Source organism: Sesamum indicum, linkage group LG8, assembly GCF_026168435.1.
Source record: "Sesamum indicum cultivar Baizhima isolate 11 linkage group LG8, ASM2616843v1, whole genome shotgun sequence".
Taxonomy (NCBI): Eukaryota; Viridiplantae; Streptophyta; class Magnoliopsida; order Lamiales; family Pedaliaceae; genus Sesamum; species Sesamum indicum.
This window is the reverse complement of record NC_142664.1, coordinates 11859043-11873194: the sequence shown is the minus strand read 5'-3', so window position 1 is coordinate 11873194 and position 14152 is coordinate 11859043. Positions and strand designations below refer to the sequence as shown.

At 43.9% G+C, this 14152-nt stretch overlaps 1 protein-coding gene across 1 annotated transcript; it reads right to left on the bottom strand.

The window, feature by feature from the left end:
• Window positions 1–7958: 7958 nt before the first annotated feature.
• Window positions 7959–12342, bottom strand: LOC148787208 (uncharacterized). Its single transcript, XM_088883527.1, has 4 exons — window positions 11868–12342; window positions 10333–11783; window positions 8147–8563; window positions 7959–7964 (listed from the first exon to the last, which is right to left on the bottom strand). Exons 1-4 carry the CDS (start codon window positions 12340–12342, stop codon window positions 7959–7961), a joined length of 2349 nt encoding a protein of 782 aa, XP_088739653.1.
• Between the last annotated feature and the right edge of the window lie 1810 nt (window positions 12343–14152).

Genomic DNA, 14152 nt, shown 5'->3' with positions numbered 1-14152 from the left:
GATGATCTCCTGTTATTCTGTAGAGCTGATTTGGACTCTGTTAGAGTCCTTAAGGTGGGACTGGACCGATTTGCAGAATGGTCGGGCCTCCGGTTGAATATTCAAAAGAGTCACATTATTATATCCCGGTCTGCACAAGAAAGGAAAGATCAGTTGCTATCGATCTTGGGATTTCAGGAGGGACATCTCCCGATGAGGTACTTGGGCCTTCCTTTAATTTCATCTAGATTGACTATATCTGACTGTCAGCCACTTCTGTCCAAAATTGATGCACGTATTGCGGGTTGGGAGGGTATGTCGTTATCATATGCTGGCGGGTACAAATCATTAAATATGTACTTTCAGCATTGAGCATTTATTGGGCTTCTGCATTCATACTACCGAAGGCGATCATTAAGGAAGTTGAGAAACGCCTTAGAAGGTTCCTTTGGAAAGGCACCTCAATGACGGGTTATGCCAAAGTTGCGCGGAAGGATGTATGCAAACCAGTTAGGGAAGGAGGCCAAGGAATAAAAGATATTGATGCACTTAACCGAGCACTAATGACTAAGAAGTTGTGTGATATCATCAGATGTGACCGAACATCTATCTGGGTTGAGTGGCTACAGCTCGGACGACTACAAAATAATTCCATTTGGACGATTGACGAGAAGGGTGGATCGTGGGGATGGAGAAAGCTGCTTCGCCTACGCAGCCTTATCCAACCAATGGTGGAGTATCGTATCGGAGATGGGAGGACCTTCTATCTTTGGAAGGATCCATGGCATCACCTTGGCCCCCTAATTTATCGATTTTCACGAGGACCGAGTTTACTTGGGCTTGATGAATCTACCAAACTCAATACGGTTATTGATGAGGGCCAATGGCAATGGCCCCTCATCACGGATTTGGAATGCCTTCAAATTATTTATTCACTACCCCAGATTCATGATGGAGATGATAGAATCATTTGGCGTTTCCCGGATGGCCGACCCACAGCCCAAGCCCTGTACAGACTTATCTGCCCGCCTGGACCGAAAGTAGGTTGGACTTCACTACTTTCGGGTGCGCTAAAGATCCCACGACATTGTTTTATCCTATGGATGGCTATTCAGGAAAAACTACCAACAACAGACAAACCTTGGCTCACACACATTGGAGGGTGTATTCTATGTGATGAAGAAGCAATTGAGACGCATAATCACTTATTCTTCCGATGCCGATTTAGCAGAAGATGCCTTAAAGCCATACGGGAAATCATTCGATTCGCTTGGCCCAATCGCACATGGGCAATGGATGTGGAATGGGCAGTGAGAAAATGGAGAGGGAAGCATATCATTAATGCAGCATACCGAGCATTACTTGGGTCATTCGTTTACCATTTGTGGCGAGAAAGAAATTCCAGACGGTTCCAGCAGATTGAGCACCCGCCTAATATATTGGCTTCTCTTATTGTTGACGATGTTAGGCAGAGGATATTGAGTATTAATCTCTCTAGTTCGATTAGTACATGTGCTCTATATAGACTATGGCGTATCCCTTGGCCAGTCGAGGGAATACCCAACTAAATGTTGTACTGTACCATATTTTTCATCTATGAAATTTACCATTACCAAAAAAAAAAAAGGAGTATGGCAATGGCCGCTTATCACAGATCTAGAATGTTTGGAGATTACACATGTACTACCCACTATTTTTGGACGGGAAGACTGTATAATTTGGAGATTTGAAAATGGTCGACCAACAACACAGGCTATTTACGAGTTATTCGACCCACCAGGACCGAAAGTAGGCTAGTCTCCACTACTTTCAGGATCACTTAAAATCCCACGTCACATATTTATTCTATTGCTTGCCATCCAAGGCAAGCTGGCTACGACAGATAATCAATGGCTTGCTCACCTTGGCCCATGTATCTTATGCAATGAAGGAATGACAGAGACACATGCACATTTATTCTTCCAATGCAGATTTAGTCGAAGATGTCTCACAGAAATTCGAAGAACAATACGATTCTTGTGGCCCAATAGAGAGTGGAAAGATGACATTACATGGGCTTCACGGAGATGGAGGGGTAAACACATCATCAACATGTCTTATAGAGCACTACTTGCATCATGTGTATACCACATTTGGAAGGAAAGAAACCTGAGACGATTCGATCACACCGAGAGGACGCCTACCACCATAGCATTACTGATCATTGAGGACATTAGACAGCGAATCCATAGCATCACACTAACTAGATCAGTCAGCACACGTGCTTTATATCGATTATGGCGAATCCCTTGGCCTGTCGAGGGATAAACCATTTGGGGACCACATTGTTGTTGTACTGTACCATTTTTACTTAATGAAACTTACTTTTACCAAAAAAAAAAAAAAATCCTCAACTATTAATAAATCCATGGTGCTAGCTTTTCTCTCGGTATGCTCGAATCGTCTCAAGTTTCGCTCCCTCCAAATGTGGTAAATACATGCTGCTAATAGTGCCCGATAAGCCATGTTAACGATGTGCTTACCCCTCCATCTCTGGGGAGCCCAATCAACATCTGTTTGTTAGTCTCTATTGGGCCAAGAAAATTGTACCATTCTCCGGATTGCAGTGAGACACTGTCGACTAAATCTGCACTGAAAGAATAGATGTCCATGCGTCTCTATCGCTCCCTCATTGCACAGGACACAAGGGCCATGGTAGACTAACCATGGTTTATTCGTTGTGGCCAACTTGCCAAGGATAGCAAACCATAGGATCAATAAATGACGCGGAATCTTCAATGATCCCGAAAGTAGTGAAGTCTAGCCTAGTTTCGGTCATGGAGGATCAAATAACCTGTACAGAGCCTGAGTTGTTGGATGCCCCTGGTCAAATTTCCAAATAACACGATCCTCCCCTCCATGGATCGTGGGTAATGCATGTGTGATCTCCATACACTCGAAATCTGTGATAAGAGGCCACTGCCACTCTCCTCCACTAATCACCGTAGTGAGTCTAGCTGCTTCTTCGATTCCGAGTAGCCTCAGTCCCCTGGAAACGTGACACTAAGAGGGTCAAGATAATGCCATAGGTCCTGCCAGAGGTAAAATCTCCTCCCGTCTCCAATCTGATAGTCGACCATGGGGAGAAGGAAATCCCGTAGACGTAGAATTTTCCGCCAACCCCATGATCCTTCATGCTCCCTAATCATCCAAATGGAGGTGTCTCGTAACCGACCCTTGTAAAGCTATTCAACCCATATTGAGGTTCTATCACACTTGATGATATCACAGAGTTTCTTCGTCATTAATGCACTATTCAAGAGAGAAATATCCTTGAATCCTAATCCTCCCTCATCCTTCGGCCTGCATAGATCTTTACAGGCTACCTTGGCATAACCACTATTTTTTTGGTAAATGTAAGTTTCATTAAGTAAAGTAAAATAGTAGTACAGTACAATAGTGTGGTTATCAGCTGGTTTCTCCCTCGACAGGCCAAGGGATACGCCACAATCTATATAAAGCTCGTGTACTGACTGATCTAGGTAGAGTGATACTAAGGATCCGCTGCTTGATATCCTCAACAATCAATAAAGCAATGGTGCTAGGTGTCCTCTCGGTGTGCTCGAATCGTCTCAAGTTTCTCTCCCTCCAAATGTGGTAAACACATGATGCTAATAGTGCTCGATAAGATATGTTAACAATGTGTTTACCTCTCCATCTTTGGGAAGCCCATTCAATATCCGTTATCCAATCTCTATTGGGCCATGGATATCGTACCACTCTCCGGATTGCTGTGAGACACTGTCGACTAAATCTGCACTGAAAGAATAAGTGGTCATGTGTCTCTGTCGCTCCCTCATTACATAGAATACATGGGCCAAGGTGTGCTAACCATGATTTGTCCGTCGTAGCCAATTTGCCTAGAATAGCAAGCCACAGGATGAACAAATGACGTGGAATCTTCAGTAATCCCGAAAGTAGCGAAGACGTGGCATAACCACTATTTGTTGTCCCCTTCCATAAGAAAGTTCGCAGCTTCTTCTCAATTTCGTTAGTAGTTTTCTTTGGCAATATGAAACCCGAAGCCCAATATAAGCTCAGCGACATAAGTACAGACTTAATAATTTGTACCTTGCCAGCATATGATAGAGCCATTCCCTCCCAACCAGCAATACGTTTATCAATATTCAACAATAATGGATGACAATCAGCAACGTTAATCGAGAAGATATAAGAGGTATTTAATAATGGGATTCAGGAGGCCGGGTTGTTACCACTGTCCATGCAAGGAGAATGGTACACATGGCACAACTGCAGTACGACAACATGGAGTTTATGGAAGAGACTGGATTGAATTCTTATTAATGACCGATGGCTTGAGAGGTTTCCTACCTCATCATATCATAGTCTTTTACCCCGGACATCTGACCACTCGCCACTTGTCCTTCATGGGGATTCACCGCAACATAATGGAGGTATGTTTCGGTTCGATAATTACCTTACAAACTCGTCGGATTTTATCCCTAGTGTTCAGAATATTTGGCAGCATGAGGTGATTGGTGTGCCTATGTATGCAGTGACACGTAAACTCAAAGTCCTAAAACAGGTCTTCAGACAGCAGAGGAGAAACAAGGGGGACTTGACTCGTAATGTCCAATTGGCAAAGGGTTTTCTCGATGAGGCGCAAACATTGGTGAGCTCGGACAGACAGAATGAGCTCTTCCTTTACTTGGAGCACTATTGCCGGATGGTGTATGCAAAAGCGGCCAAGACTGAGCAAATTATGCTATAGCAGAGAGCCAAGATGCAGTGGATGAAGGATGGTGATCAATGCTCTAGGGTTTTCTTTCGCATGATTGCTCAGAGGAGGGCGACGAGTAGAATCTTGCAGATTAATGATGAGCATGGTACCACTCACACGGATCAGGAGAAGTTGTGCATGAGTTTGTATCTTATTATCAGAACCTCCTTGGAGGTAACAGACGTCGAACATTAGTGGACATTAACTACCTCAGACCATGGGAGAGGCATATACTTTCTGATGAGGAGGCTAGCCACCTACTGTCACCATTTTCACCGGAGGAAGTGAAGTTAGCCGTGTTCGACATTGCAGAGGATAAGGCCTCGGGCCCTGATGGCTACTCGTCAGGATTCTATAAGGCTGCTTGGCCAGTAGTGGGAGCAGAGGTGACAAGGGCGGTACTAGATTTCTTCTCTACGGGAAGATTACTTAAGCAAGTCAACTCTACACTTTTGGCTCTGATTCCAAAGGTTCATACTCCTATGTTTGTAAGTGATTTTAGACCCATCTCATGCTGTAATGTTTTATATAAAATCATTGCTAAATTACTTGTCCAACGGTTAAGCGTAATTTTGGACAAGTTAATTAGCCCTTGTCAGGCAGCATTCATCCCGGGACGAAGCATTGGTGACAATATTATGCTAGCCCAAGAACTGTTTATGGGATATAATCAGGCGCGACTCCCCCCAAGATGTGCATTGAAGGTGGATATCAGGAAGGCCTATGACACGATTGAGTGGGACTTCCTTGTGGCGACTTTACAGCTATTTGGGTTTTCACCAACCTTCACAAGGTGGATTGAGGAGTGTATCTCGACGACCTCTTTTTCGGTTGGTCTTAATGGAACTCCACATGGGTTCTTTGCTGGAGCTAGAGGTCTACGTCAGGGAGATCCTTTATCCCCCTTCCTGTTTGTGCTTGTTATGGAAGTTCTACATATTGGTTATATGGAATTAATTGAGCAGGATATGCAATTAAAATATCACTGGAAGTGTGAGCCAGCAAGGGTATTCCAATTGGGATTCGCGGATGATCTCCTGCTATTCTGTAGAGCTGATTTGGACTCTTTTAGAGTCCTTAAGGTGGGACTGGACCGATTTGCAGAATGGTTGGGCCTCCGGTTTAATATTCGAAATAGTCACATTATTATATCCCGGTCTGCACAAGAAAGGAAAGATCAGTTGCTATCGATCTTGGGATTTCAGGAGGGACATCTCCCGATGAGGTACTTGGGCCTTCCTTTAATTTCATCTAGATTGACTATATCTGACTGTCAGCCACTTCTGTCCAAAATTGATGCACGTATTGCGGGATGGGAGGGTATGTCGTTATCATATGCTGGGCGGCCGATTTACCATTACCGAAGATATAAGAGGTAGTCCCAAATACCTTAGTGGTAGGACCCCTTCTTGAAACCCAAGTGCTGCCAGCATCTCCTCGCGTAGTCCTTTTGCTGACCGTGAAATAATAAGATTGCTTTTCTGCACGTTTAGCTTTAGCCCCGACCACTCAGCAAATCGATCCAATCCTATCTTAAAACTCCAATGGAATTCATATCAGCTTGACAGAATAACAACAAATCATCAACAAATCCCAACTGAAAAATCCTGGCAGTATCACACTTCCAATGGAAGGAAAATAATTCATCCTGATCAATCAACTGTAATAAACCTAGGTGTAGGACTTCCATCACAAGCACGAACAAGTAAGGCGAAAGAGGATCACCCTGTCGAAGCCCTCTGGCCCCTTGAAAGAAACCATGGGGTTCACCATTCAACCCAACAGAGAAAGAGGGTGTTGTAACACATGCCTCGATCCACTTCACGAAAGTAGAAGGGCACCCAAATAACTTCATCACAGCAATCAAGAAGTCCCACTCCACCGTGTCATATGCTTTCTGAATTTTCACTTTTAAAGCACACCGGGGTGGTCGGTGGGCCTGGTTATATCCCGTAAAAAGCTCCTGTGCCAACATAATATTGTCTCCAATGCTACGTCCGGGCACAAACGCTGCTTGGCATGGACTAATGAGTGTGTCCAGAATCACACTCAACCGCTGGACAATTAACTTGGCAATAATTTTGTACAACACATTACAACATGAGATAGGACGGAAGTCGCCAACAGTCATAGGGGAATGTACCATTGGTATGAGTGCCAAAAGTGTAGTATTTATCTGCTTTAGAAGTCGGTTCATATTAAAGAAATCCAGCACCACCAAGGTCACCTCCTCCGGGCCCGGTGCCTTATCCTCAGCAATATGAAAAACCGCCTGCTTGACATCCGCTGGTGTGAATGGCAAGAGTAAAGAGTTGGTGTCCTCTTCACTCAAAAAGTGTTTAGTCCATGGCCGAAGGAAATGCAGATCTATCACAGTTCGTCAACGTTCCCCACCAAGAAGATTTTGGTAATAAGTGATAAACTCATTGATTATTACTTCTGGGTCAGCGTGGGTAACTCCATGATCATCATTGATTTGTAAAATTCTCCTTGCCGATCTCCTTTGGGCTATCTTTCGAAAGAACACTCGGGAGCATGGGTCACCCTGTTTCATCCACTGCATTTTTGCACGCTATTGAAGCATAATCTATTCAAGTTTGGCTGCTTTAGCTAGTACAATCCGGCAGCAGTGCTCTAGCTGTAAGAATAGTTCATCTCGTCTGTTTGAACTGAGTACTTGCGCCATCTCAAGAAACCCTTTAGCCAGTTGGACTTTTTGAGATAAGTCCCCCTTGTTCCTCCTCTGCTCTCTAAACACTGGTTTTAGTGCTTTGAGTTTCCTTGTTTTTTTTTTTTTTTTTTTTTGGTAAATGTAAGTTTCATTAAGTAACAAAGTAGTACAGTACAACAATGTGATCATCAGTTGGTTTCTCCCTCGACAGGCCAAGGGATACGCCATAGTTTATATAAGGCTCGTGTACTGACTGAACTTTTTAAAGTAATGCTATGGATCCGTTGTCTACTATCCTCAACTATCAACAAAGCAATGGTGCTATGTGTCCTTTCGGTGTGCTCGAATCGTCTCAAGTTTCGCTCCTTCCAAATGTGGTAAACACATGATGCTAAAAGTGCTCGATATGACATGTTAACAATGTGTTTACCTCTCCATCTTCGGGAAGCCCATGCAATGTCTGTTATCCAGTCTCTATTGGGCCAAGAAAATCGTACCATTCTCCGAATTGCAGTGAGGCATTGTCGACTAAATCTGCATTAGAAGAATAAGTGGTCATGTGTTTCCGTTGCTCCCTCATTGCACAGAGTACAAGGGCCCAAGTGGGCTAGCCATGGTTTGTCCGTTGTGGCCAACTCGCCAAGTATAGCAAGCCATAGGCTCAATAAATGGCGTGGTATCTTCAGTGATCCCGAAAGTAGCGAAGACCAGCCTACTTTCGGTCCTGGTGGATCAAATAGTCTGTAAAGAGCCTGGGCTGTAGATTGTCCATGATCAAATCTCCAAACAATGCGGTCCTCCCCTCCATGGATTGTGGGTAATGCATGTGTAATCTCCAGACACTCAAAATCAGTGATAGGAAGCCAATGCCACTCTCCGCCACTGATCACCATACTGAGTTTAGCTGACTCCTCCAATCCGAGTAGTCTCGATCCCTGTGGAAATGTGTCACTTAGAGGGCCAAGATAATGCCACGGGTCCTGCCACAGATAAAATCTCATCCCATCACCAATCTGATAGTCCACCATAGGGCGGAGAAAAACCCGTAGCCTAAGAATTTTTCGCCATCCCCATGAGCCTCCATGCTCCTTAATCGTCCATATGGAAGTGTCTCGTAGCCGACCCTGGTAAAGCTATTCAATCCAGATCGAGGTTCTATCGCACCTAATAATATCACAAAGCTTCTTAGTCATTAATGCACGATTCAAGATGGAAATATCCTTGAGTCCTAATCCTCCCTCATCCTTCGGCCGGCATAAATCTTTCCAGGCTACCTTGGCGTAACCACTGGTTGTTGTCCCCTTCCACAAGAAAGTTCTCAGCTTCTTCTCAATTTCATTTGTAACTTCCTTTGGCAAGATGAACGCCGACGCCCAGTATAAACTCAGTGACATGAGTACAGATTTAATAATTTGTACTCTTTTTTTTTTTTTTTGGTAAATGTAAATTTCATTAATATAAGTAATGGTACAATACAACATGTGTTCTTCAATTGGTTTCTCCCTCAACCCAAGGGATACGCCATAATCTATACAATGCTCGTGTACTGATTGTTGAAGGTAAATTGACACTAAGAATTCTGTGTTTGACATCATCAGTGATCAGGATGCTCAAAGTGGCTGGTGTCCTCTCAGTGTGTTCAAATCTCCTCAAATTCTTTTCCCTCCATATGTGGTAGACACATGCTGCAAGTAGTGTACGGTAAGCGATATTGACAATGTGCTTACCTCTCCATTTCCGCGTCGCCCACTCAATATCCATTGCCCAATCCCTGTTGGGCCAGTGAAATCGAATCCGATTGCGAATCTCAAGCAGGCACTGACGACTATATCTGCATCGAAAGAATAAGTGTGAATGAGATTCCGTAGTTCCCTCCTCGCACAAGATGCACGCTCCAAGATGAGATAGCCATGGTTTATCCGTGGATGGTAGTTTGCCAAGTATTGCGAGCCATTGGCTCTCACATATTGGAGGGTGTATTCTATGTGATGAAGAAGCAACCGAGACGCATAATCACTTATTCTTCCGATGCCGATTCAGCAGAAGATGCCTTATAGCCATACGGGAAATTATTCGATTCGCAGGCCCAATCGCACATGGGCAATGGATGTGGAATGGGCAGTGAGGAAATGGAGAGGGAAGCATATCATTAATGCAGCATACCGAGCATTACTTGGGTCATTCGTTTACCATTTGTGGCGAGAAAGAAATTCCAGACGGTTCCAGCAGATTGAGCACCCCCCTAATGTATTGGCTTCTCTTATTATTAACGATGTTAGGCAGAGGATATTGAGTCTAAATCTTTCTAGTTCGATTAGTACATGTGCTCTATATAGACTATGGCCGATCCCTTGGCCTGTCGAGAGAATACCCAATTAATTGTTGTACTGTACCATATTTTTCATTTTTGAAATTTACCGTTTCCGAAAAAAAAAAAGTATTGCGAGCCATAAAATGAACGAATGACGAGGTATCTTCAGCGAGCCCGAAAGTAGCAAAGACCACTCTACTTTCGGCTCAGGGGGGTCAAATAATCGGTAGAGGGCCTGGGTAGTAGGCTGCCCTCCGTCAAATCTCCATACCACTCGGTCCTCTCCTCCAAAGATAACCGGTAGGTTATGTGTGATTTCCAAACATTCGAAGTCCGTGATGGGGGGCCAATGCCACTCTCCTGCTGAAATCACCGAACAAAGTTTTGCTGATTTTTCAATACCAAGATGATTTGGACCACGAGGGAATTGCTCGATAAGTGGTTAATAATTTGTACTCTACCAGCATCTGAAATAGTCATACCCTCCCAGCCAGCAATACGTTTATCAATTTTCAATAATAAAGAACGACAATCAGCAATTGTTAATCGAGAAGATAAAAGAGGTAGTCCCAAATGCCTCAATGGTAAGACTCCTTGAAATCCGAGTGCTGCCAGCATCTCCTCGCGTAATCCTTGTGCTGAACGTGATATTATAAGCTGGCTTTTCTGCACGTTTAGTCTGAGCCCCGACCATTTAGCAAATCGATCCAATCCTGTTTTAAAGATTCTGATAGAATCCATATAAGCTCGACAGAATAATAGCAAGTCGTCAGCAAATCCCAACTGGAAGATCTTGGCAGTATCACACTTCCAATGAAATGAGAATAGTTCATCCTGGTCAATCAACTGTAGAAAACCCAAGTGTAAGACTTCCATCACAAGCACGAACAAGTATGGTGATAGAGGGTCACCCTTCCGAAGTCCTCTGGCTCCCTTGAAGAAACCATGGGGTTTCCCATTCAGTCCAACAGAGAACGAAGGTGTGGTAATACACGCCTCAATCCACTTCATGAAAATAGAAGGGAATCCAAATAACTCCATCATCGCAAACATGAAGTCCCACTCCACCGTGTCATATGCTTTTCGAATATCCACTTTTAAAGCACACCGGGGTGGTCTGTGGGCCTGATTATAGCCCGTAAAAAGTTCTTGTGCTAGCATGATATTATCTCCAATGCTTCTTCCAGGCACAAACGCTGCTTGGCACGGGCTAATTAGTTTGTCCAGTATTACACTTAACCGTTGGACAATGAGTTTTGCGATAATCTTATACAACACATTACAGCAAGAAATCGGACGAAAGTCACCAACAGACATAGGGGAATGTACCTTTGGTATGAGTGCCAAAAGTGTTGTATTTATCTGCTTCAGGAGTCGGCCTGTATTAAAGAAATCCAGCATTGCCAAAGATACGTCCTGCCCCACTATAGTCCATGCGGCTTTGAAAAAACCCGATGAATACCCATCCGGCCCCGGTGCCTTGTCCTCTGCAATGTCAAAAACCGCCTGCTTGACATCGTCTATTGTGAATGGTAAGAGTAAAGAGTTAGCGTCCTCATCACTTATTATATGTCTAGCCCATGGTCGAAGGAAACGAAGGTCTATCACATCATGTCGTCGTTCCCCCCCGAGAAGATTCTGATAATACGTGACAAACTCATTGATTACTGCTCCTGGTTCTATTTGAGTAGTTCCTTGATCATCATTGATTTGTAAGATTCTCCTTGCCGATCTTCTTTGAGATATCTTACGAAAGAACACCCGAGAGCATTGATCGCCCCCTTTCATCCACTGCATTTTTGCACGCTGTTGAAGCATATTCTGCTCAAGTTTGGCTGCTTTAGCTAGGACAGTCCGACACCAGTGTTCCAGCTGTAAGAATAGTTCCTCCTGTCTGTTTGAACTAACAAGTAACTGTGCCATCTCAAGAAACCCTTTAGCCAGCTGGACATTGTGCGATAAGTGCCCTTTTTTTCTCCTCTGTTCTCTAAATACCGATTTTAATGCTTTGAGTTTCCTCGTTACCACATACATTGAGACTCCTACGATGTTATGCTACCAGGTCTGTTGCACACTGGGAATAAACTCTGGAGAAAGAGTGAGGTAATTATCAAAACGAAACATACCTCCAAATTGTTGTTGACTATCCCCGTTAAGTATCAGCGGTGAGTAATCTGAGGTTCGTGGGGTGAGACTAGTATAACTTGATGTCGGGAACCGAGCCATCCATCTATCATTAATCAGTATTCGGTCCAATCTTTTCCAAAGGATCCGTGGATTAGTACTGCAGTTATGCCATGTATACCATTCTCCCTGCATGGGCAATGGTAGTAATCCTGCATTTTGAATGCAGCAATTAAACTCTTCCATTGCCATTCGAATATCACCCGATGCTCCACATACTTCACTCAGATCTCGCACCGCGTTGAAATTCCCTCCAATAAGCCACGGTACATCAACATTCTGCATGGCAATAGTCTCTAGAGCACCCGACAACTCTCTCCTGTCCGCCACCTCCGAAGCTCCATAAATCACAGTAAGGGCAACTGACTCATGTAGTGATCGTATAAAAACAAGGCAGTGGATAAATTGGGTACGCATTACTGGATGGGAAGGGATTTCGTTATCATATGCTGGGCGGGTACAAATCATCAAATCCGTACTTTCAATATTGAGCTTATACTGGGTATCTGCATTCATACTACCTAAAAAAGTTATCAATGAAATTGAGAAGAGGTTGAGGAATTTTCTATGGAAGGGTACGACGTCTAGTGGCTACGCCAAGGTAACCTGGAAAGATGTGTGTCGACCGACAGATGAGGGGGGACTCGGGTTCAAGGACATCTCTACCTTGAATTGCGCATTAATGAGCAAGAAATTATGTGATGTTATCCGGTGTGACAGGACATCCATCTGGGTTCAATGGCTTTACCAAGACCGATTACGGGACACATCAATTTGGACTGTCCGTGAACATGGAGGTTCTTGGGGATGGCAGAAAATGCTCAGGCTCCGTCCTTTTCTTCGCTCTATCGTGGATTACCAGATTGGAAATGGAGATAGATTCTTTGTTTGGCAGGACCCGTGGCATCACTTGGGTCCACTTATTGAGCGGTTCCCTCGTGGTCCACGTCATCTTAGACTTGAAGAATCTGCAAAACTCAGTTCGGTGATTTCAGCAGGAGAGTGGTAATGGCCTACCATCACGGACTTCGAATGTTTGGAGATCACACATAACCTACGGCTTATTCTTGGAGGTGAGGATCGGGTGGTGTGGAGATGTGACGAAGGAAAACCTACTACTCAAGCCCTCTATCGATTATTTGATCCCCCCGAGCCGAAAGTAGGATGGTCTTCACTACTTTCGGGCTCCTTGAAGATTCCTCGTCATTCATTCATCTTATGGCTCGCAATCCTTGGCAAACTACCTACCACGGACAAATCATGGCTATCTCACCTGGGGGTATGCATATTGTGCGATGAGGGAGCTACAGAATCTCATTCACATTTATTCTTCCAATGCAGATTTAGTCGTCAATTCCTTTTTGAGATTCGCAGATGGATTCGTTTTCACTGGCCTAACAGGGATTGGGAAACAGATATTGAATGGGCGACGCGGAAATGGAGAGGTAAGCACATTATTTATAGCGCTTACCGTACACTACTTGCATCGTGTGTCTACCACATATGGAGGGAGAGAAATTTGAGAAGATTTGAACACACTGAGCGGACACCAGCCACATTGAGTATCCTAATTGTCGATGATGTCAGGCAGAGGATTCTTAGCATTGATTTAACTTCGTCAGTCAGTACACGAGCATTGTATAGATTATGGCGTATCCCTTGGGTTGAGGGAGAAACCATTTGATGATCACATGTTGTACTGTACCATTACTCTTTATTAATGGAATTTACATTTACCAAAAAAAAAAACATCTAGGAAATTATCATCCCACGCAATCCATACCCGATTGAATAGCAGCTACATTATTAAAACGAACTCGAGTTTCAAGAAGACCAAGAAACTGTAACCTGAACTCAGCAATAATGTCTTTCACAGCTAGCTGGTGGTCTCTTTTGTTCAGGCCACGAACATTCCATATTGCTGCATTCATCATGGATCACCAAGTAAGGGGCTGCTATGATTAGGACCCCGTGATATCTCATCTGCATCATCAATTAAGTGTAGAGCATCAAACGTATTATATACGACAAGTTCCTTCCCCTTCTCCTCTCGACTCAATCTCCCGTCAACAAACGAATATTCACGTCCATCTCTCTGTTTATCTATTCCTCGAGATGGTGGTATTCTCTCCTTCTGATCCTGCACAGGTGGTGGTCTCGCAGGTCCCGTTTTAGGAATGTAAATGGTGACTGGAGGTTTAATAGGTCTCGATGATTTATGAATCTC